Source organism: Acipenser ruthenus, chromosome 22, assembly GCF_902713425.1.
Source record: "Acipenser ruthenus chromosome 22, fAciRut3.2 maternal haplotype, whole genome shotgun sequence".
NCBI classification, from domain to species: Eukaryota; Metazoa; Chordata; class Actinopteri; order Acipenseriformes; family Acipenseridae; genus Acipenser; species Acipenser ruthenus.
In genome coordinates, this window is record NC_081210.1 from 20,212,571 (window position 1) to 20,236,412 (window position 23,842).

Sequence of the window (23,842 nt, forward strand, 5' to 3'; positions counted from 1 at the left end):
TCATTATATCTGCCACCACGTTATCCATTGACCCCTATCAATCCAGAATGTCTTGTTCTTTTGTTGGGCTTCAGATCGTGAAATGACTGGAGCTCTTTAGCTGGACAGTCAGCAGGGTGCCAGTCAATCTATATGAAACGCATCAAAGTCTTCCTAGCTTGAGCATTTATTTATTTATTTGAATTTTTTTTCAAAAACCACAGATGTTAACAAATGCAGTTTTATAATAAACAGAAATGACGTTCACATCATCATAATAATAATAATAATAATAATAATAATAATAATAATAATAATAATAATAATAATAAATACATAAATAAATAAATGAGTAATGTTAGACCCTCTCTATTTGTAGCTTTGAATTTTTTTTATTTTTTTTGACAAAGCAATTTTGTTTGCGACCATTATTTACAACACTACTCTCAAAATGTTATGGTTCGGTATCACTTAGATCACATTTACTAAGGAACAAAGCTTAGCAAAGGCTTTACAGTACAAGGCAGTCTTCATATATATATATATATATATATATATATATATATATATATATATATATATATATATATAGACACACACACCATGCACGATGGGATTTCATTCTGTGTACTGATGCCATTTTTACATCAGGAATAAAAAACATCATTTATCACATAACAATGGAAATAAATCTGAGCTCCCATGTTAATATTTCATATGTGTTAAATACAAACTTATATACTTTGAAAGCAGGCATGGGTTAGAATTAATATTCATTACCAACTATGCAGCTGCTTAATCTTGTGAAGATTCTGGTGCCACAATATCACTGCAGTTAAATGGGGCAGACACTACATTTGTGATTAAGCCTCCTCTCTTGCATCCCCTGACATGAGAAAAAAACAAATGTTTCAAACCTAAACCACACACTTGAACACATTAAACAATATACTGTAATGTGCATCTGAACAACAATTATTAGCTAAAAAAAAAAAAAAAAGAAAAAGACTGGTTTACAGTCAATACACAGCTGCATTTATCAAATGGAGTCGTTGATTTCTCGAAATTGGTGAAAAGAAAAAAAAAATGAGAAAAATCACAATCATTGGTTTATTTTGCTTTCCTGAATTGAATCGAATATTTAAAAAAGACTAATACAATTCTGTATGTGGCTGCTTATCTTGTTTTAGAGCGATCTTAATTTTTTAAGACACATGTGCTGTTGGATTTTCTGCTTAAAAACAATTGGAAGCAGCACATTTGAATCGAATTACAATCACAATGATTAGAATGTGTTTTTCTATAAAAGATAGACAGATTCTGTGCTTTAGTTCCCAATGAAACATTATTCTGCATGTGTGTGTAATAATGACTGACTATGTAGTGTTGAGCAGTTTTATTATTATTTCAAATGGAACAATTATAGTATAATTGAACTTCAAATGATTCAAATAGCTATTTAACAAAAAAAGGCAGTGCTGCTTTCAATTCTTAAAATTGATTTATACATTTAATTAAAAGCATTTGTTTTACTTCACATGCCAATAAATACACCAAAACATGCATTGCAAAATGCAGATTTTACCTAAACCACAGATCAACAGTTTTAATAATTAATTGTTTAACTTCAAAATCCCATTCTTTCTTCTGTGTTACTTTTCAAATTCCTGACTTTTAATGTGCTGACTTATTGTTCATTAAATTTATATGTGTCTGCTCCCTGACTATAAATCACGTTGAGCAACTCTGAACATAATTAGAGGTAGGTGGTACGCACATGCAAAACATTATTATTATTTATATTTTATTTATTTAGCAGATGCCTTTATCCAAGGCGACTTACAGAGACTAGGGTGTGTGAACTATGCATCAGCTGCAGAGTCACTTACAACTACTCACTCGAAAGATGGAGCACAAGGAGGTTAAGTGACTTGCTCAGTGTCACACAATGAGTCACTGGCTGAGGTGGGATTTGAACCGGGGACCTGCTGGTTACAAGCCCTTTTCTTGAACCACTGGACCACACAGCCTCCCAATATTTAAGAGCTGGCTGGTCGCTCCTTCCAGACTCAATACCTAGCCAATGGCATTCTGGTCAAAATGCATTACTTGTACAGCTATGGCCAAAGGTTTTGCATCACCTAGAATTTTAGGATTGAGACATTATAATAAAAAAAAAAAAAAAAAAAAATTAAAAATTAAAGAAACTATATGAACATAATTTAGATATTTTATTTAACATCATGCAATCAAAGAAACTATAAAATGATATTGCAAAAGTCTACTGGAAGCCATAATACTAGTACAGTATTTCATGTTACATTTCAAAATTTCACATTTTTCAATTTGCCAGTTTACTGTTAAGAATATGGAAAACTACAAAGTGGTATGTAACTCAATATGCTAACGTAACATTATTCAGCAGGTTTCATTCGACTTTATGAAGCACAGTTTGTTAATTCTATAGGGTGATGCTAAACTTGTGGCCAGAGCTGTATAGTATGTTGTACTTTAAAGTACCTTTCACCAATTGAAATAAAAAGGTGTAGTTTAAACTTGCCAATCCCAAGTGGCACTGAATAGTAAGTAATGATCGAGCTAAGCTTGACATCAATTGTCTTACCTTGCTCATACATTAGCAAACTTAGCAATGATGCCCCTTACATTTTTCCATTTATATATGCATATTCTTTTTTTCTTGGATGTGCATACTGTATTTTTAAATACAGTGCAATAGTTTTAAAGTTTACCCATTGATTGCTGGTACCCAGTTACTTCCTGTTGTAGGTCACATGTTATGACACCAGCTAGACCACTGGACTGAGACTGACCTACAGCACAGGAAGCGGTTTACTTTAAAGCACAGAACCAACTATTTAATATCCCAAGAGAAATGAAACCAGCCAATGCATAAGTGGGAAGAAGAAATGCATTTGTTTATTTTAAAACAGGACTTTGGACTAGGCGTCTAGTCCATATACTGTAACATTAGAAGGGAATATATTGCAGTACCAGGAAAAATATGCTTCACTTGAGTGGAAATACAATTTAAAAAAAAAACCCAGACCGTGAAATTAAAATAGGTGACTTCTGGAACTGCTTTAGTACTAATGAGAGATAATGCAATGTGTATTCAAGCCATTTTCAGCACACCTTAAATATAATTTGAACTGTAATATCTTAATAGAAACCATGTATTTTTTTAAATAAATTTACATTATGCAAAGTGTAATCAAAAGTATTTAAAATACATTATTAAACAAGTTGTTATTTAAAGTTTTTAGTGTTGTGGCAGAGGGCATACCATGCAAAACTGCAAATCCCATTATATGAAGTAAAGAGAAGAATTACCTACTGGTAACACAATACAGGATGTAGGGAGATTATTTCAGTATGAATAAGGCATTACTTGAACTGTCTATTTGGTATCCAAAATGTGGCTTTTTATTGGAGAAATGGGTTTAAATAAGAACTGTGGTACGTTTTTTTTTTTAAACTTGTGTCATTGTCACTGACAAACAAGGGTAAAGGAAGACAAGGCGATGAGAAACGTCCCTACCTGATTCATCATCAGACTTGTCATTTTCTGAATCTGTCAGTGTAAGGGCGGAGTTCTCACGACTCGAAAGACCGGAGCTGCGCCTGGATTTTATTCCTCTTCCCCACAACCTAATGGCGTGTTCTGGAGACAGGGCGCCCTCCGTGTCGGAATCTGCGTCCGAGCCCACGCTCAGGGAGTAGCCTTGGTGCAGCAGCCCCATGTCAGAGCTATAACCACTCTGGTGGGGGGTGGGCTCGCAAATCCCCAGCTCAGCCACCGTAAAGTTACCTAAAAAAAAATCCAGAACAACGGACAAAAAAATAAAAAAAAGGATGCCAATGAAACAATTTCTCATCATTACAAAACAAAACGGAACAAACAGAAATGAAATAAATGAATACAAAATAAAAATTGTAATAGTGATAACTAAAATGGAGAAATCTGTTGGTTAGGTCAAGTTTCATAAATTATTTTCTTTCCTTGTTTAAAAGTACTTCAACTGTTATGTACCTATTAGTATACACCAGATGGAAACATATTTGTCTTTGTTTAACATATTTGTTTTGCTGTCTTTCTGAGTGATTTGTCCAGTCTAGATTCAGTAGTCCCCATAACTATTAAACAATACTAATAGTGATAGATTTAGCAATATTAAAATAAACTTAAATTCAATAACAAAACGTTTTGACTAGAAGTCTTTATCAATGTCTTCAGAAGGCTCCTGGTCATTGAATTTAAGTTTATTTTTGTATTTCTAGATTTGGCAAAAGTATACCATTATTTGTACATTATTTCTTAAATTATAAATCACATATGACAAATCAACCAATCACAGTTAAGGACTTGTCAAAATGTTATCTTTTCTTGTGTATAAAGGTCATCCTGACCATAGAACATGACAGTTTTTTTTTTTAACACCATTTTTTGGATGTTCCTTTATAAGGTTCCTGGGTACAATATTCCCGTTTGTAATGTCGTGTGTAAGGAGTTTCCTATTATAACAGAAAGTATTCACGGACTGAGCAGCCAGATCCAACCAAACTGCACAAGATGACATCTCTTATAAAAACAAAAAAGTATGAAATTATAACACAGAATCTTTTTGTATCATGAAAACATATACAGTCAATTCTTGTTAAAACAAACTCGGATTAGACTGATTTCCTGATACTATGAAATCTCTACATGGCGTCTGACAAATTTAGCTTACTGTAGATTATTTCTTAGAATACAAATTCACTTAACGCACATTTTTTATTAGTGCAAATTATTTCTGAGCCCCCTCAGGGAAGAAAAATATGAATAAAATGAAATTGCCCAAGTTCAAACAGCTGAGTGCAAAGGATATTGAGATTAGCATGTGTCTGAGAAATACAGCAGCACTTTACGACCCACGATATATCCAAGTACTGTGGTGACTTTCAATAAAGCATACAAATGTATCTGTTTCAATTAAGGGCATATTTGATGTTACCATGAGAGTTTCACATTTTACATACCTCATGGGTGTGTTAAAGACATGTTTATATCTGGATTTTGGACTGAAGAGCCCGATTGAAGAAATTGTTCGTTATTATTACAGAACCTAGGTTAAGATCACTTTCACATATAACCTTAATAAAAAAAGAATATGTTGTATTGTTATTGGCATTAATCACAGTAACGTTCATATTCAGAGACTATACTTAGTGGTGCACAGGTGAAGGAGCTGTGAAGTAAAACCCATAATTCCTGCTAAATTAATGAGGTATTTCTTTCTGTGCAGATGAGTATCTCATTCTCTCTCACAGACAGGTCTGTGAAATCCAGTTTAATATTCAAATGGAATCATTCAGGCTCATCACGAGCAGGTCTCACATACCAACGGACATGCAGAAGAATATGTCACTAGTATATATTCAAAACTGCCTTTTGAACTATGAAGACAGGGAATAGAGTTACTTTAAATCACACAGACTGTGATTCCATTTTCAAGAACAATTATAGCTGGAATAATGAAGAGGCCTTGAAGGACTGCTGCAGGTCTCTGCTTTTTTATTCTTCTTCATGCAACTCTAAACCAAGCCCTTTATGGGACACCATTTGGACCCTATCACCTCTATTTAAAGCTTCCTCTCCTTCTCAAATCTCAAACAAAAAAGTAGTTTTCCCGCTGCGTAAATCGAACAAAGCATCAGCCCTGGTAAGTAATGTAAAAGTAAATAAAATGTATGATTAAAAAAAAAAAAAAAAGCGTGAAAGCTTTGAGCCATGAGAGCCATCTTATGCAAAACATATATAGATAATTGCTGTACAATACAAGCTAACCTTAGCTGGGTGACAATCAGCTCACATCCTACATAAATGTTAAAACATATTTAGAAACATCTAAGGCCATGAAAGTTAATAAGCTAGGCTGTGTATTTAAAATTCTGTATTGCACCATAAACGAGTCAATTGTAACTTACGTTAATGCAGTTAAGGGAAAGCAGCATTTTAAAAACTGTGGTGGTTGTAATAATTTGGTGAGACAAGAAAGTGTGAAAGTTACCTCAAGAGCAAATAACAAAAGAAACAGCAGGGACAAGGGTGGGAATTGAAAGGAAGGTGAGTCTGTGCACAAAGAAAGGAGAACGATGAGAGCTACAGCATACTAATGCTGTTGGAAACACCTTCAAATGAGTTTAAAATTAATTCTGCATATAATGAAGAGGCCATTTGGAGAAATCAATGTCAAACGACTTTGTGATTTCGAAATACACCCTCTCACCTCCAACACTGAAGGATAAATTCATAAAGTAGAAGCACGTAAAAGTCATATACATTTAATGGTGTGTTAAATGCCATAAAGCTGTATTCATGGTACTTTTTAACTTGTATATAGTGGTCAGCTAAAGTTCTTGGTAATAAAGGGACCACATTATAGGAAATATTATTATTATTTGATAATTATTTTCAGCTTGCCGTCATGCTTACCCTTTAAATATCTTTTGTTGTAATGAATCATGTGAGTCACAATTCCAGGACCCATGAGAGACACAGCAGTTGGAATGGGAGTACCAAAGGATGCTGGATGATTTTTCAAATCAAGGAAACCAGGAAAAGACAAGCATAGCAAATAGCACTATGATACACTATTGGTTAACTCTGTGACAACGGTTCCTGTGAAACAGATTCCAACTGCTTGTGTTCAAATTTGTTGCTGACATGAGAAGAGGTAAACTAGCCTCTTATTGTTGTACACATGCCACTCTATTGTGAAGAACATATTCAAGGTAAGATTAGCTGCATGTATGTATTATCTTTACACACACTTACAAAAAAGCCTGTCATAAATTAAGTGTTTACAATGTAGTGAGCTCTGTACATAACAGTGCCTGTAATGTAAAAGACTTGTATGCAATTGTAAAATGTCAAAAGCATGTTATCTTAGCCAAAAAGACTAGGATTACGATGGAAGTCAAGGGAGCAGTGTGTTATCCATGGAACTAAACTTAAAACGAAAGGAACAGAATGTAATGATTTACATAGGAGGCTGTCTGGTCCAGTGGTTAAAGAACAGGGCTTGTAACCAGGAGGTCCCTGGTTCAAATCCCACCTCAGCCACTGACTCATTGTGTGACCCTGAGTAAGTCACTTAACCTCCTTTCGGGTGAGACGTAGTTGTAAGTGACAATGCTGCTGATGCATAGTTCACACACCCTAGTCTCTGTAAGTCGCCTTGGATAAAGGCCTCTGCTAAATAAAATAATAATAATAATAAAGCAATGAAAAAGAATTAAATAAAAATAAGTCTCCCCGTTTGCCAGACTGTTTTGGCAGTACCTTTCCGATTTGGGTTTACATGTAGCTTTCTTTTAGGGAGAGAGATTCTCCTTCCAAATGCAAATGACCCTATTAATAATAAAATCCGGGAGGGTACAGTATATTTAAACGCATCTGTCATCGTTTCATGTTGGTCTTGCGCATCTACTGATATTGTGCAGCTTTTCGATTGTGTTGCAGAAGCACAAGTGCAGCCTGCCTCAAAATAAAATAAGCAAAGAAAGCATAGCATTACATAGATAAAAAAAAATTAGAAATCCATAAGACGGCCCTTTACACTATCCATGTATTATTTGCAACAACAACAAAAAAACAGACTGCATATGTATTTGTATACATAGTATACACCTACATATACATTATATCAAGGTTTCCCTACAGAAGGGTAGCTTCAGCAATTCTGATCCTTGTGGTAGTCTACAAATACATCTAAAATCCAGCACTTTACGTTAATAATAATAATAATAATAATAATAATAATAATAATAATAATAATAATAATAATAATAATAATAATAAAATACCTGAATCTCAATTCCACAGGCAAGGTTTTCACCAGCAGAATGTTGTTATAGATTGTATTATTATGGATCCAATATACTGGTAAATTCGTGGAACCAACTGTTTTTTTTTTTCCTTTTCTTTTTCATTTTTTCATTCTTGTGAAACAAGACGAATTAGGTTTAAGAGATTTTACTTCAACTCTATAGATGCGTACTGCTGAGAACAGTAATAATATAAGAAGACCACTGACACACATTCCCAGCTCTGCTAATTGAATACATTTTGTGATAACCATGATAGATGGTTCTTAAAGCTAGTGTAACGTGAATTGCACATTATCTAATTGCTAATGGGCTGAAAAGTCTAAGCTTAAAGCAATCAGCTATCCGATCACTAAAGAGGAAAATAGCAAAAGTGTAAATAAGAAATATATTTCTATGCTTTGCAAAGGGCTTTGTTATTGTTATTATTACTATAATTATTATTATTACTATTATTAGTTGTAGTCGTAGTAGTAGTATGCAAAGGGCTGTGTTAAAACATTCAGAATGAAAACCCCTCATATTATTATTACACCGTGTAACAATTTTAATTTTTTTTTGGTTCCTGGGTAGTAAGTGTTATTTCCTAATTGCTTATGCCTCAAAAGTATAGAAAATGGCTATTATTCCCCACAAACTTTGCTTTTGTGACCAGGACAGTGATATTTTGAAATGTACCTATTTCCAATGAGAAAACGGGCGAATTTGTGTCTTTTCATTCACATAAAGTCAGAAAAAAACAACATATGAATCCAAATTAACATGTATTTATACTAAAGTAATACAAAAATGACTACAAAAGATTTAGAAGTGAGTAGTTTTTCGAGACTTACGATTATACTGTAAATCACTTTCACGAATCAGCCCCCAAATGTAGTCTCCCATCATGTTCTCGTTATACTGTCCTTCATTGACAGCTCATCCAGGAGCTTCAAAGCCGTGCTGCTCCATAATGGTAACAAGTACCCGTCTCTTCCCCTGGCTCACTCGGTGCACCTCAAAGAGGATTACAACAGCATCAAGACCTTGCTGGAAGCTTTGAAGTATGATGAGTACGGCTGGGATCCCAGAAGGTGCTGATGCCACCACTGCACATCAAATTGGGCCTTATGAAACAATTTGTCAGAGCTCTAGATAAGGAGTCGGCAGCCTTCAAGTACCTTCAAGACTTCTTCCCTAAGCTGTCTGAGGCAAAGGTCAAAGCCAGTGTCTTCGTCGGACCACAGATAAAGAAGATCCTGGAGTGCAATGAATTCCCCAAGAAGCTCACTAGTAAGGAGAAAGCGGCTTGGAACAGCTTTGTCGCAGTGGTTCGGGGCTTCCTGGTGAAGAACTACGGCACAATGGGCTGTAGGATGTCCCTCAAAGTCCATATCCTTGATGCTCATCTTGATAAATTTAAGGAGAACATGGGACCGTACTCGGAGGAGCAAGGCGAGCGCTTCCACCAGGATATACTGGACTTTGATGGCCGCTACCAAGGACAGTATAACGAGAACATGATGGGAGACTACATTTGGGGGCTGATTCGTGAAAGTGATTTACAGTATAATCGTAAATTTCGAAAAACTACTCACTTCTAAATCTTTTGTAGTCATTTTTGTATTACTTTAGTATAAATACATGTTAATTTGGATTCATATGTTGGTTTTTTCTGACTTTATGTGAACGAAAAGACACAAATTCGCCCGTTTTCTCATTGGAAATAGGTCAATTTCAAAATATCACTGTCCTGGTCACAAAAGCAAAGTTTGTGGGGAATAATAGCCATTTTCTATACTTTTGAGGCATAAGCAATTAGGAAATAACACTTACTACCCAGGAACAAAAATTGTGTTACATAGTGTTATTATTATTATTATTATTATTATTATTATTATTATTATTATTATTATTATTATTATTATTATTATTATTTCAATTTGGTCAAAGAATCTTGTCATGGCTACTTTCAGCTGATGTTGCTGATAATAAATAACTGCTTTGTATAGCTTTTATTTATAATAGAAAGTTGCTGACGTTTTGTGAACATATGGTATGGCTTTCTGACTTGTTGCCATGCAAAAAAAAAAAAAAAAAAACATAGTTTCTGGTCAATTTGCTCTGCTTTTTAACGAGAGAAAGCAAATTATCCACTGTTTTAAGCCAAAACATGTTTTGGCCACGCGCTTCCTCCTATATTGTGCTCTACGTCACATTATCACGATAATGGAGAATTTGGGGTGTCTAAGCTGCATGTAAACCACACCGTTGTATCCTGTTATGTGGAAGATCGGTATTCTCAATTAAATAAAACATACCTTTATTTGTTAACTAAAGAGGCACGGAAGTAAGTTCTTAAAATGTCACAATATCCTTTTTTTCTTGTTGAATCAGCTTACATTCTTGAAAAAAAAAAAAACATTGTTGCTCCACGTATTACTGTTAGTTGAAATTATAAAATTCAAAGGGAATTATTTTACAATACTGAAAATGTCTGTGCTGCAAGGGTTAGCCTGTGAAGGCGCCTGGTGAGTATTTAGCGAATTAGACACTTGGACACAGTCACAGGCTGCGTTTGCTCGTGTTTCTGCACACCACCAGATAAACACTTCAAAGCAACAAGCTCATAAATATGAAATTAAAAGCAAGGCTTTGAGATACAGATCTCTTTGTTCCTCTCTGAAGTCAGGACTTGATTGACATAATGAGTCACTATAATGTCATGGGACGTGGTGTTTTATACCCCCCCATTTTCCTCAGGAGGCAGTTATATATATATATCAAAGACACTTGCTGGGGAACTATGTGATCTGCAAGCTTGCTACAAGTAAAATACATAATCTCAGACCACGAATGAATTCAAAACCTCTAATGCTTACGATCCTCTTTTTTAGGTGCTGCTAAGGAGACTCGAGCTTATAGCTTGCTAAAACAAGCAGCAATGATGAAAAATCCTACACTAAATCCTCATTTAACATCTACATAGCATTAAGAAGCGCTCCCCAGAATGACACACACACCACCAGCATTTCAATATCTGTGTCGTTTTCTGTTCTTTCCAACAGTTTATCGACAGCGGCTTGCTCATTGGACTTCTTTATTTGCTGTAATTGAGTTATTTATTCAGCTACTGTGGAAGCTGTTCCATAATCCCTGACTCTGTACATTTTTTTTCCTTTAATGCCAAGTTTAGTTTCATGGTTAACAAACTAACGGCACCACTAACAAACACTTAATTTACAAAACAAAGCCGCTGTCTCCAGTGATTTAAATATATATTTTTTTACATTCTCCATCAATTGTTAGCGTCCCACAAGGATGTTCATTTTATTAAACTATAATAAAATCTGTTAATGTCCGTTTACGACATTATTCCATAGTTTATTCTTCAATGTTCTGCAGCCTTAGGGATGTCAAGCTGTTTCAGCTGCGGGGGTAAAGTCTTTATACAATTCTTAAAATACTGTACACACTATAGACTTTTTGTATTTATATAGAAAGATCTCTCTCTCTCTCTCTCTCTCTCTCTCTCTCTCTCTCTCTCTCTCTCTCTCTCTCTCTCTCTCTCTCTCTCTATATATATATATATATATATATATAATTCTGTAAATTTAAAAGACTGTTTCTGTTTATCAATTTTTAATAGGTATAAATAGTACAACTTTTAATAGTACAAATGTTATACCTTTTAACAGTGTCAGCTGAATATGTAGCCTATATACTGTACATATATGCTAGCTACTACAAAGGTCTCTTACACAGATATTACCTTTTAATAGGAGCACCAGACTAGCCAGCACTAAGGTCTCTTCTTCAGATGAGAAGTGATATAAAATATATGGATTTGCTTTCTCAATAACGAATCGCCCTTTGAAATAAAATAATTTTATTTCAACATTTTTAGACTTTCAAATAATTTATTTACACTAAAGGTAATTAAGAATTGAATTCCTGAAAATCCCCCCCCCCCCCCCACAAAAAATTCTATATATTAGCATTTCTTTCATGAAAAAGTAATATTCATCTAATTACTGCTTGATCAATAAAGCAATTGATTCCACCATGGTATACATGAAAGATTTCCAGCACGTGTCAGAAAAGTGCTCTGCTTTTTTTTTTTAAACAGTTACATGACGCAGTTTGATATGAAACAGATCCTCTGCACCCACAGACTTCTAGTAAGCTTTGATCTATACTGTGAAATAAATGAATCAGTTAAAAATAATAATTTGCATTAAACACTAACCAATTTAGGGTAGCACTTTCCTCTTATTTTTTATTCCGTAATGCTTTCCTCGAATGTAATTGTATGTGTGGTTACATAGTAATTATACTGTAAATGCACACGTCTGTGTGCAAATGCAGTGTGATTACAAAATATGCTAGCAACTTATAATTATAGTTATCATCCTATAATTAAGTGCATTGCTGCATAGTAACTACACAGCCACTATGTTATTACAGTGTATTTGCAGTTATTAGAAACACAGAGATTGTAGAGAAGAAGCATGATACATGTGTGATTTCAGCAACCCGAGAGTGTGGTTCAATAGGGGCCTTTTTATTGGTAGATATATGCTGCTACTAAGCCTACAGAAGGTTAAATATGATAAATGGAATTTGGGACATCGTTTCAATCACCTAATACAGTCAGTTCTCGTTAGTAAGAATTTCAAGAGCTCAGCAAAAAAAATTGGTCTATTATCTAGGAATCTAAAGCCAGACGTGTCAGTTTTTATTGATGTTACAGTAACACTGAAATCAAATTTCAATTACAGAACAATGAATAGTGTTACACATGTAAAAGTACTGTGCATTTGTACAGCTGTATACATTGCAGCACTATGGCAGCTTGAAATGCATCATAGGTTCTGTAGACCCCGAACAGCATTAAAATACAGTACAGAGGCGCAAATGCAGATGCAAGTTAATACATTTCCCAATATCCTTTACATAAGTGCTTTTTGTTTTAATCACATTTTCCCACTTCCCTGGGAGAGCTCCAAAATAATTAGCACTAACAGGAAATATATATTAAGTGAATTTGTTTTGCAAGTAGTAATTCACAAGAAGCAACTGCTACATTTTGCCGGAACCTTGTAGAAAATGCATACGATCAGGAAATGTGTCTAATCCGAGTTAATGAGAATTCACTGTATTTGAAAAGAAATTAAACATCTCAAAAATACTTGGCGTACACTAATATGGATCTCCGTCTGAATGCTTGTTGCCCTTTTCCATTAGTAAGTCAGTTATTGCATGGATACAATAAAGTTTCATGTGGTCGTATGTCCAAATTGAAATGTGTCAGCTCTATATAGAACTACAGTACTGTACTAAGAAAATGAACATATTGTTTAGAGGCTGCACGTATTAATGTCTGACTGGCTTCCTTCCTTATTATAAATGGAAATCTTCATTATAAATGGAAATCCTCAGCCATTTACAGCTGTTGAATTACAAAGCTGACCCAAGCTGAAGGTGAAAGTTCTGAACAGAATTATTTTCAAACTTTAACTTCCTCGATTTGCATTTCTGTGAACCTTTTTAGAAACTCAGCTATTTCATATCCGTTTAAATACAAATTTCAACTGGGGCCCTGAGACAGCTATTGATATCACTCTGCGCATGATGAATGATGCAATTACTGACCTGGTTCATTACTTCATCTGGAAACTGTAATAACGTTACATGCAGAGGAGTACAGCACAAAATGTCGAATCAAACAAAAGAAAGAAAAATAAAAAGACTAGACAAACAGGGTCTGTTGCTTCCCTGCCTTTAACAAAACTGGTAATTAAAAGTATGAAGAATATAAAAAAAGTCTTCTGAAAGTCTAATTAAATACACATAAAAAGTGCTAGTGTGAATCGTTTATATTTGATGGCTAATAATGGAACGCTGTAAAATACATGAACAGTTTTGGTAAGAAGTCTCATGCTCGTTTGTGCTTAATTAGTACTGCTGTGTTGCATTTCGATAGTGTCAGGATTCCTGGAGTTCTGTAGGGATTCCATGATTCAGGATGTCCGAATGAGAGTGAGTTGTTTACAGCCATCTATTGTGTATAACAGAATTACTCCTTAATCAAGCTCCACATTTATTTTTTTTCATAACGGATACAAGAGTGTTTACATTTTACATTACTGTAAACCTTAAAAAAAATACTGTACAACAGACAACCTGTATGGAAAACTGTAATTTAATCAATTTATTGTTTAAATGACATTGAGTTAATTCAATTGATATTAAACCTTTGGAGAGTGTATGTAACATATTAAACCTACTGCCATGAACAAATCTAAACTAAATGATTTTCTTTGCTTCCCCGCTGGCAGAGACTGGGCTCGCAAAAAGCACTTTTTTTTATTTATTTTTTTTACTGTAGATAATAAAAAATAATTTACTCTTCATCTTTAAGATTATCATAATCTAGAGATTATTCAACATCTGTGCTGTTCTGGATAAGAGACAAGGTCATCTATTTCTAAAATCAACATTTCTGAAGGATTTCGGTTTAATATAATAACCCATTCACACATTTGTTTTAGCAGTTTATTTCAACCGATTGCTGTTTGGTGGAGTTTATTTTAATCAAACCAAACTGAGACCACTTAAGGAGATTGTCTCAGATGGTTTGGGCATAGGTGTTTGGTTTGTTTGTTTGTTTCAATGCCAAGCAAAAGCAAAATTAGTTCAGAAAAATGTGGACGTGAACCAGCAAAACTTAGTGCAGAGTTTTCATTTAAATATGATGTGAATTCAAAGAGGAACAGCGTTCTTTTCATTTTTTTTTTCAGTTTAGTCTGAACTAGGTTAATTTGGGAACCAACTATATGTCGATACAGTATGTCTCAAGATTACAGTTAGGGCGCTAGGCAGTCTGTTGGCTTATGTGTCTCATGTAACAATATATCGAAAACAATTATATCAAAAATTATAAAACTGAAGATAAAGGACTACGACTATGTTGCAGAGTGATTGGAATCTGCTTCCACTAAACACTTGTAGGGCTAACATTTTGTTTTTGCTTTCTAAACTAAACGCTGTCATAAATGTACATAAATGCTGATCTAATAAAAGTTGGCCTTGTCTCTTGTGGTGTCATAGACTCGTTTTTTGAGTAAAAAGTAACTACAAAAGAAACAACCTTGTTACAAGTTGGAACATTTACTTGATTGTTGGGTAGCTTCTTCCTTGATAATTTCCCTTTGTAAACGTACATATGTGTTACAAATCAAAAGCTGGCAAAACCTGGCTGATTTTCACATTTACAAATCTTGGACTACTTAATGTAACAGCAGGTGGGTAGCTTACTGCTAATTGGAGTCTGTGCAACTAGCAGTGTTGCGAATCTAGAAAATGTTATCACACAAGCATCTCCTTTAAAAATATGTAGATTTCAGGTTTTGAAATTAAAAAAACAGATCTGTCAGTGAGATGAGGTTAAAAGCTTTACAGCCACTTATGCAGATGAGCCCAGTTTATTTGCATCGTGGTTAAGACGCTGGTTTGTGCTGTGCATGGTCACCCGTTCACCTGCCTCTGCTAAACAGACAATGGAGTAGTGATATATAGACACACACACACACACACACACACACACACACAGTGCTACCCCGTTATAACGTGACCTGTTATAGTGTGGAATCGGTTACAACACGGTAAGGTTGTGGCTCCCATTTCCCCCATAATGCAATTTGACTCGCAAACGTTGGGTGAACGTTTCAGGAATACAGTACGAAGCATACGAAAATTTCTCTCTGTTACAATAAAACTTGATGCGGTGGACAGAGGAAGAAAAGGTGAAACTCAAGCAGCAGTTTCAAAATATATAAATGTTGCAAAATCCACATTGCGTGGATAAGATTGACTCCATAGAGGGCTGCTCCAGGAAAAAAATGCAATGCGCCAAAGTGAGCCAAGCTGCTGTGTGAACGTGCTGCTGTGAGGGTGCAAGGCTGTTGGTTGTTTTTGGTGTGACCCAGGGGCCGGGAATAATCGTCCCAATAAACCATGGATTCGAGTACCTGCAAATTTTCCACTGTATTCTACAATATTAACTTGCCTTGCGAGCATTGTAAATCATTTCTGGAACAAAATGCCAATATTTGTTATAAGGCGAAACACAAATAACGCGGTCTCCTAATTATGGACCCCGACAAGAATATATATATATAATGTCAACCTTCAATTAGTGTCAGCTACCAATTGTAATGAAGTGAACAGTAATCTCAAATCCCTTTCTTTACAGTCAGTGTGTGCTTTAAGTTTACAAACTCATTTCCAGCCTCATCTGGGGAGTTGTTAGTCAAACTGCCTCGCCAAATAACTCTCTCAGTGATGGCTGAAATATGTCAATCAAAATTTCAAAACAGTACAAAGTGCCTGAGTGTCAAAATCAAGGAAGTCAAAATGCAGTGATACAGGTTAACTGTTTTTATTATCTGGAAAAAAAAAAGTTGTTTTAAAATCACGAGGTGCCCTGACTGAAATAATGTCTCTATCCATGCCCTTGACTCTTGTAGAAACAACAATATCTACCACAAGTGTCAACCACAGATGAGTTTAAAATGAATTCAACCTGACAGTAACCCAAAGGACTGATGAAGAATCACTTCTCTACACCTTAGCCACTTAAAATGTGTGAAAAGCCATTTTAACATGGAATGTAAAAATAATAAAATATACACCGTACCTAGAAAGTTAGTTTGAGGATTCTTCAAGGATTTAACTGCAGCGGTTGCTTTTTATTAGGTGTTTGTTGGTCCCATTAATCAATTCAAGTACCCATTGATGTTTTTAAGGCTTTATCAAAAGCCATGCATTCTTCAAACACACATCACAGCTTTCTGATTCCAAAAAAAGAAATACTTAAGCTCTGTGCAATTTCTCTACCAATAAATTGGTAAATGTTATAGAACTGGGCCAAGTATGAGTTTTTCATGGCTTAATAAACTCAAATAAATACTTTCTATTCTAGCTTAGCTTAGTTTAACTAGTAATTTACCATGTCCTTTTAAGGGTTATTCCTTCCTATAGTCACATGTGTTTGCTGATCCATATTACATCCAGATATAAAAAGGAAGGTGCAGGCCAGGTATCAGATTTTGTAATAATTAAAATTGCTATTGTTACCCCTGAAATTGTTATAAAACTAAAATAAAACATAAATCAATACACACACACACACACACACACACACACACACACACTTCCAATAACCATTTAAGCCCGTGTGCCAGTAAAACATTGTAAAAAAGACACACATTTGATATGTACTTTTTATGAACAATAGAACACATTTATTTTTTAAAAGAGTAACACAAACATCATACACAATAAAAATAACGTTTTTTTTTTTTTTTTTTTGGTAAATAGCACCACATGCAGTAAACAATAAAATAAGCCATTTATTTGTACACAGTATAACACATACAAAACACAATGTTATAAACAGGAAACACACATATGCAAGATTTGCTGTATACTCCGGTGCTGAATCAAAGGATGGCTTCGGCTCCACGTCATCATCATTATCATCATCATCATCATTATTATCATCATCTTTTTCACAAAGTAAAACCTTCTTCCAAAATTTTCAAAACTGTTCTTTACTTCCGCTGTCTGAATCAATCTTGAATGTTGACGTATTTAGTTTGTAAAAATAGCGAGCAAATTATACCCATATAAAATAAAAGTAAACAAGTAGTCGAGGAAATAAACTGTCCCAAAATCTACACCTTTGGATTGCCGATGGTTTGCTGCTGCATTTTCTAGATGAAAGGGATGTTTGCGCAAAATGTGATTTGATACAAATGTCCCCATACAAACCCTGACTCTGAAACAAGCATTCCACAGCACACATCCTGACAGACCAGGCTGCAAGAAACCCCATAGAATAGACAGCAAACGTTGACATACGCAAGTACGGCAAGGTACTGCAAGTGCTTTTATGTCCTGGAGCTGAAGGGGTTTACAGATTTCTAAGTGCAACTGCTACTGAAATGTTCTGATCAGGACATGATTTATAATACAGCTGTGCAGTCCTGCTTTATAACTAACCTAGGGAGGCATTTTTATTGCACAGACAACAGCCTGAAAACGTGTCCGGAGTATTAACAGTTCACCTCAGAAGTAGCAGCATGTTTGACATTTATAAATATAGCAGCCCACAGACAACAAAGACTACACAGTTAATCACAACAACATTTTAGAATATGCAATGCTGTTCACAAATTTTAATTGGTGTAGAAGTATAATCAAGTCCCCCGAGCCATCATTTCCATATACCAGCAAAGTAAATACCGACTGACAACAAAGTGACATAGAGGAATAAAACCAATTGTAGCATTTTAAGTACTGCTTTGGAAGTGGAATAAAGTATTATTGAATTGACCACTACAAAGGTCTTTGTGAGGTCCAGTGGTCTTGTAGTTTGACATGATAATTGACTTGAAAAAGTATATTTTATAAATTTAAAAGACTAATTGGTTACATATGCCTAAATTGATATTTAGAGTACTCATTTCCCCCTATAGCTTAACCTTTATTCCCAAATATGATTTTGTGACCCGTCCACTCTCCTTATATCATTCAGTATACAGCAGTATACAGTATTGACCTGGATTGATGGTGTTATTGTCTGTTCGCCCCATCATGTAAACAAGGTCTTGAATCTCATAGTTGCAGATGACACTTTTAAATGGGAGACTGAACAGTGATATGGTCTAACAGCTGCCAATCAGGTGAAAGATAAAATTATTCAAATTGTAATACAAATGTGAAGAAATAATATAAAAGTATTAAAGATGTTTCTTCAGCAGAGATTTGCTTTAAATATATAAAGACAGTTCTGATTTGACACAATTTCAGTCTAGGTAAAGCAGTGACATCAGTTACTTTTCCTTGATAATATGGTGTTTGTACACAGCATCAGATCAAAGCTGTTGTTCAAATATTCTAGGAGAGAGCATGTTTGTTTACATGACCTGGGTAAACAAAGGGCAATACTGTATTTTAATGGTTAAAAAATAAGCAGTCTTTAGACGGTAACTGTTTAAATCAAATCAACAGACCCCATTTGGCATTTATTTCCAATTAAGCAAACCAATTTTAAAAAATGGTGCAATGGGTGGTGATTGTGAATTTAAAGCTATTGATGCATTATGAGCATCAAAAAACTACTGTTTTCTACTATTGTAACAACCTTGACTTGCATAAAGAAGGAAAAACATTGAGTGAAATAGCTCGCATCACTCGATTTTCAAGGTGTGGTATCCGAAGCATAATCAACAAGTACATAGAAACATCATCTGTAATTGACAAACCCAGGACTGGAAGACCCAAAAAGCTGTCTAACAAGGATGAGCAACACTTGAAGATAACATCCTTAAGGAACAGAAAGAAGACAAGCGTTGAATTGACAACAGAACTGGCAGAAGGCACAGGTGTTGTTGTCCATCCATCAACAGTCCAAAGCACCTTTGACCATTGTTCCATAGTCCAATTCATGTGTTCTTGTGCATATTTTAGCCTTTTAGTCTTGTTCCCCTTTGTTAACAGTGGTATTCTTACTGCAACACATCTTTTAAGTCCTGATTTCAAAAGTGACCTTCGTACTGTTGATTTGATGGACAATGACATCTGTGCCTTCTGCCAGTTCTGTTGTCAATTAAATTCTATGATTGTATGATACGGTTAAATTCCTATCGTCTAAATGCATAATTCACTTAATTGCATAAAGCTGTGTTGTCCCAGAGTCCATTGCATTTTAATTTAGATAATTACATAATGCAAACAACTTTTGAAGGAGTAGTGGTTAGGGCTCTGGACTCTTGACCGGAGGTTCAATCCCAGGTGGGGGACACTGCTGCTTTACCCTTGAGCAAGGTACTTTACCTAGATTGCTCCAGTAAAACTGTATAAAATGGGTAATTGTATGTAAAAATAATGTGATATCTTGTAACAATTGTAAGTCGCCCTGGATAAGGGCGTCTGCTAAGAAATAAATAATAATAATAATAATAATAATAATAATAATAATAATAATAATAATAATAATAATAATAAAAAGAAGAAATGAGTGTTTCAGAAATAGCAGTGTCGTCCAATGCACAGCAACAGCATGACAGCGGGAAAAGCCGGCAAGACATACTTGTAATAAAAAATAAGAGAAAGTTTTTCTGAATGAACAGTAATATGTGGCCTAAATAGCTTATTTCAAAATGTAAATTTGAAATTTGTATTATTATACTGTACCTCAGATGTTAGACATACAACATGGTGCTGGAAATCAAACTGTGCCTGAGGGGGGCATTTTTCAGCACTGATTCAATTTATTCAAATCTTTTTTTGGGGGGGTGTCACAAAGACGGCCAGAGTGGGTGGCGTCAGACCAGAAGCAGGAAGGAATACAGAGAGACTTGGGGTTTTGGTATAGCTGAGCGCGTGATCGCGCTCAGCATTTAATAAACAGAACAGAAAATAAAAAGGTTGTAACAAAAACACAGGACACGGCACTTGTAGCCAAAATAAACAGACAGACAAAACGGACTAACACTAAACAAACGGTGCACGGAGAGACAAACAAACACGGTGAGAACAAACACTTTACGTTTACGATTTTATTTTGCTTTTCTTTCTCCTTCTCCTTCTCTCTCTCCCGTTCTCCTCTTCCGAACACCCAACCCTGACTGACTAAAAATGTGCCTATTTATACTGTTGTGCTGGGATTCAATTACTAATTAATTATTCACTTGAATCCCAGCACGTGAATTAATTCTGTGCAACCCCGTGCTCACATATTACATTTAACCAGCACGTGAAGTGATTTGTGCCCTCCTCGTGCCTTCATACAAATCTACACTTTTTAAATATACGTGAAACACAGACCCGTTTATATCCCGTGTACAAATCTATACACCAACATTAACATACGCACGCAACATACAACATATAACACACAAATGCACACAGGGGCGGGGCACATTGCCACAGGGGGGGAGTTCAGAAATGTGTTAATATTCACAATTATATGATAGGAAACATTGCTAGATACATGTTTTCATCCTCCCAGTTGTACTGTATAATCATGTGCTAAGTGCATGTGTAACTACATGTAATGTAACGTATTTTGAAGTGTATCTGCCATTTGATGCACCATTTTCCTGTTTTATTTTAAAAGCCAGCATACTTCTGCATGCAGTTTAATGGTATCTTGGAAATGCACTGCCCATTTCTCCTGTGTGTTCTTGATCTTTTTTTCAGATCTGCCTTATTTTTTTCCTTATATAAGATCTAAGAGATCAAAGACAGGCAACTGGGAAACATCACTTTCAGCATTTTCTGAGAATCTTTCCAGTGAAGTAGCTGGAACCGCTATCATTTTAAGACCAAAAAGTGTGGAGGACTGGTATAAGAGCAAGAGAAAAAATTTGCTTTTCTTTCCATCTGGCTTTGTTTAATTGCAATGGATTTCAAAGACTTCCATTTCTATTCCAATTCTATATCTTCTAAATGAAACGTTACTTCTGAAAATTCAGCACCACATTTTGATGGGATGAAAATGTCCTTTTCTTAAGTTGGATCATAACACACAGAAGGTAAATGAGACCGTGGTTTTGTGTCTCGTCCAAATGACTTAAGCATAGCACACACAGACCCCAATCAGGTTTTGATAGACCAAGTAGATCCGGATTAACCTAGATTTAAACCTGTTGCATCCTTGAATACATTTGATAAATAATATCAATAATATCCTACCCCACAGTACTTTCATCCACTGTCAGATTGCACCACAGACTGTCAACATCACACAGCTGTTACTTTGCTTTTCATTGGAAAAGGCTGCTGTTTGCAGCAACAAAATGACTGACCATTATTATTATTTTTTAATAAGCCTCTTTGGGTTAGTATTTCACACCAATGTGACCCTTCAATTACTATTTTGTGAATATTCATTATTATTTAAAGGGAAGCTAAAGACAAATGTGTGTTGCAGCAGGTAATCAGTTTAATTACATTATTGGAACTATAAATTCCATAATTCTAAGTACCAGTACATTAAAAAAAGAATGACCTTCTCATTAGTATAATGGCATTTTATGTACACTTATTTGTAATGAGGGCCTTCTAACTTAACTCTTGATCTCTACAATATTTTTTTTCTCGACAGTATGTTTCTAGATTCAAGAAATAGGGGACAAATAGGTAAGAAAGTGCATTTTAAAATCTTGGTTAACACTCATTTAAACTTAGCTTTAAAAAGAAAAATAATAATTCCTACTACTGAGCAGTAATTGAAATATTGAAAGCTTTTTTTTCTTAAATTGATTTGAGAAATGTGGGTTTGTAACGACACTAAAATACATAATAACAAAACAAAAAAAGTACTGCAATATGGTCTTCTGAGAATACAGAGTCAAACAACACTATACAACATGCTTAGGACAGAAATATAATTTGCTTAAAATCTTTTGCAAAGTGCAAGTCCCTCAAATATCAATATTTAAATGCACTTACTGAATAGAACTCAATACTTAGCACATTTTAGACTACACATCCTTATTCAGCTAGATCACAGCACAGTAATAAAAAGTGCTGATTTTTAAATGAATAGTTTTTTTTTTTTATGACTCACAGAGCACTTTGATTGTCAGATATATAGGACTTTAATGTAAAAGATTACTCAAAGTTGATATTATGCATTCCTGCTGGACACAAGTTGGAGCAGTAAGATGTTTTGTTCCTATGTAAAACTGCAGTGAAAGGTGCAGCATTTGATGGCGTGTATTCTTATTGAAAACATCAATTCTTTAAAAGTTTCCATTGAAATAAATGTATCTTTTCTGTATTCCATTATTTAGAAATTCAATCTGGAACAATAACTCCCTGAGATCATGAAACATATCCAGATCCAGTTTTAGTCATGGTTCCTGGGATTTTAAAAAAATCTCTGCTAACACTTCTTAAAACAGGTTGGTTTAGTATGAGAGACCCAATGCTGTTAAGATATGCCGAAGAAAGCTAATGATGGCATTTTAAAAAGATGCAATTAAATTAGACAATATCTATAAAACATGCAGAAATATAATCCTAACAAGCAGCATTTGGGTGAGAAAAAAAGGAAATGACTGTTTATTCCTGTTTGTTTTTCACAGCTATAGCTTGAAGGTGTTATTACCCTAATGCTGCAAGTGTAACAGACAGTGCTGTGTGAGGCATTGCTGTTATGGACTCAAGCCCAGTTTATTTGCATCGAAGAAGCTCGCTTGCGTTGTGGGAGGTTGCCTGTTTACGCCCAGAACGTACAGCAGTAACAAAGGCATACATTTGTGGAATGTCACTTGAAGTCAATAGGCTAAACTATAGAAGAGCATAGGTAACAAACACAAACACCACAGTGTAAAAATAAAAATTAGTGCTAGATACTGACTGCAAGGGTATCCAGCAATATACATTCTTAAAGAGGAAACCACAAAAACAACATTAAAAACAGCTTTCAGCACAGGCTTTTAGACTTTCCTGGTTTTGGCAATGGCTTGGTGCTGCTTCAGAATTTACAGCACTCAGCTGAGAAAGACAGGGGGTCAGTTTGACTGCCAAGCCCCCTCACAGTGCTGAAAATGAGGTGGAACAGACTGCAAAGAGAGGTACTGTGGGCTTAAATGCATCTGTCTTGAATGTTATTGGCAGTTGCCACTGAAAGAAGGTGACATCCTTTGTCATATTACTTTTGGTGCAGGAATTTTCTTGTAAATCGAATGATGATTTTCCAGGCGTATTTAGAGTTTCCTATCTGGAACTATACATAAGCTTTACATTCTATTTAGTTTTTTTTGTTACCATTGAGCAAAAGAAAAAAAAAATCTCAATACAGACTTTACATTGGCATCAATAAGTTAATCTCTTTCCAGTTGACTACTGTATATATTTGACACTTCCAAGTCTCATCTGTCTTGTACTGTGATCAAACTGAAAAAGACTTTTA

General features: G+C 35.0%; 1 protein-coding gene across 2 annotated transcripts in view; it reads right to left on the reverse strand.

Moving 5' to 3' along the window:
• LOC117431500 (teneurin-2) overlaps nt 1-23,842 on the reverse strand; it is a 414,128-nt gene that overhangs the window by 291,295 nt on the left and 98,991 nt on the right. For both annotated transcript variants that reach the window (XM_058996098.1, XM_058996097.1), the window contains exon 3: nt 3,539-3,808. In XM_058996098.1, the coding sequence (XP_058852081.1) occupies nt 3,539-3,808 (270 nt within the window). The remainder of the gene's footprint in view (nt 1-3,538; nt 3,809-23,842) is intronic.